Source organism: Arachis ipaensis, chromosome B07 (genome assembly GCF_000816755.2).
Source record: "Arachis ipaensis cultivar K30076 chromosome B07, Araip1.1, whole genome shotgun sequence".
In the NCBI taxonomy this organism is placed as follows: domain Eukaryota; kingdom Viridiplantae; phylum Streptophyta; class Magnoliopsida; order Fabales; family Fabaceae; genus Arachis; species Arachis ipaensis.
The window spans coordinates 42147029-42147626 of NC_029791.2; the positions used below are offsets into that span (position 1 = coordinate 42147029).

Consider the following 598-nt stretch of genomic DNA (forward strand, 5'->3'; position numbering starts at 1 on the left):
ATATTTGAGGTTGAATATTGTTACCATAAAGAAACCCCAGTGGGTGCAGGCATGGCCTAATTGTTGGATTGCCTTAGAACGGTCAGAGGAATTGGAAGAGATAAGCTGTGAAAAGTCAATCGTTGGAATTGTAATATTTTGAGCTTCTTCATCGTCCAAAATAATGTATTTCTCATCGCTATTATTTTTCAGATACACATATTCTGAGGGAAGACCCACCACACTACTACTACTACTACTACTAGATGATTCTGCTAACTTCTTAGCACTGAACATCTCTCTTTTTTGTTTTAATCTCCAAAAGGGGGATGATGCTGGTCTTTGATGGCGGGGTTGTGTGAAATATATATATTATCGAGCAAAGTTGTCATAAATTAATTATAAGAACGTGACTTGGTTTGTCTATATATTATACTCAGGACAAATCACGCGTGCCTCTTATATATATTAAATCATCTTTTAATATAGACACCAAAAAAAATAATCTTTTAATATAATTAGCTAGTTTTGCAAAAGTAAATTGACAACACTGGTTAAAAACAAGCATATTCAAAATGAATTTGCATCTTCTAATTTTTTTTTTTACTTGAGAAAATAA

General features: G+C 32.4%; 1 protein-coding gene across 1 annotated transcript in view; it reads right to left on the bottom strand.

Moving 5' to 3' along the window:
* Positions 1-361, bottom strand: part of LOC107608381 (protein DMR6-LIKE OXYGENASE 1) — a 4641-nt gene extending 4280 nt beyond the window's left edge. The window contains exon 1 of the mRNA XM_016310187.2: positions 25-361. Coding sequence (XP_016165673.1) covers positions 25-276 — 252 coding nt within the window. The 5' untranslated portion in view covers positions 277-361. The remainder of the gene's footprint in view (positions 1-24) is intronic.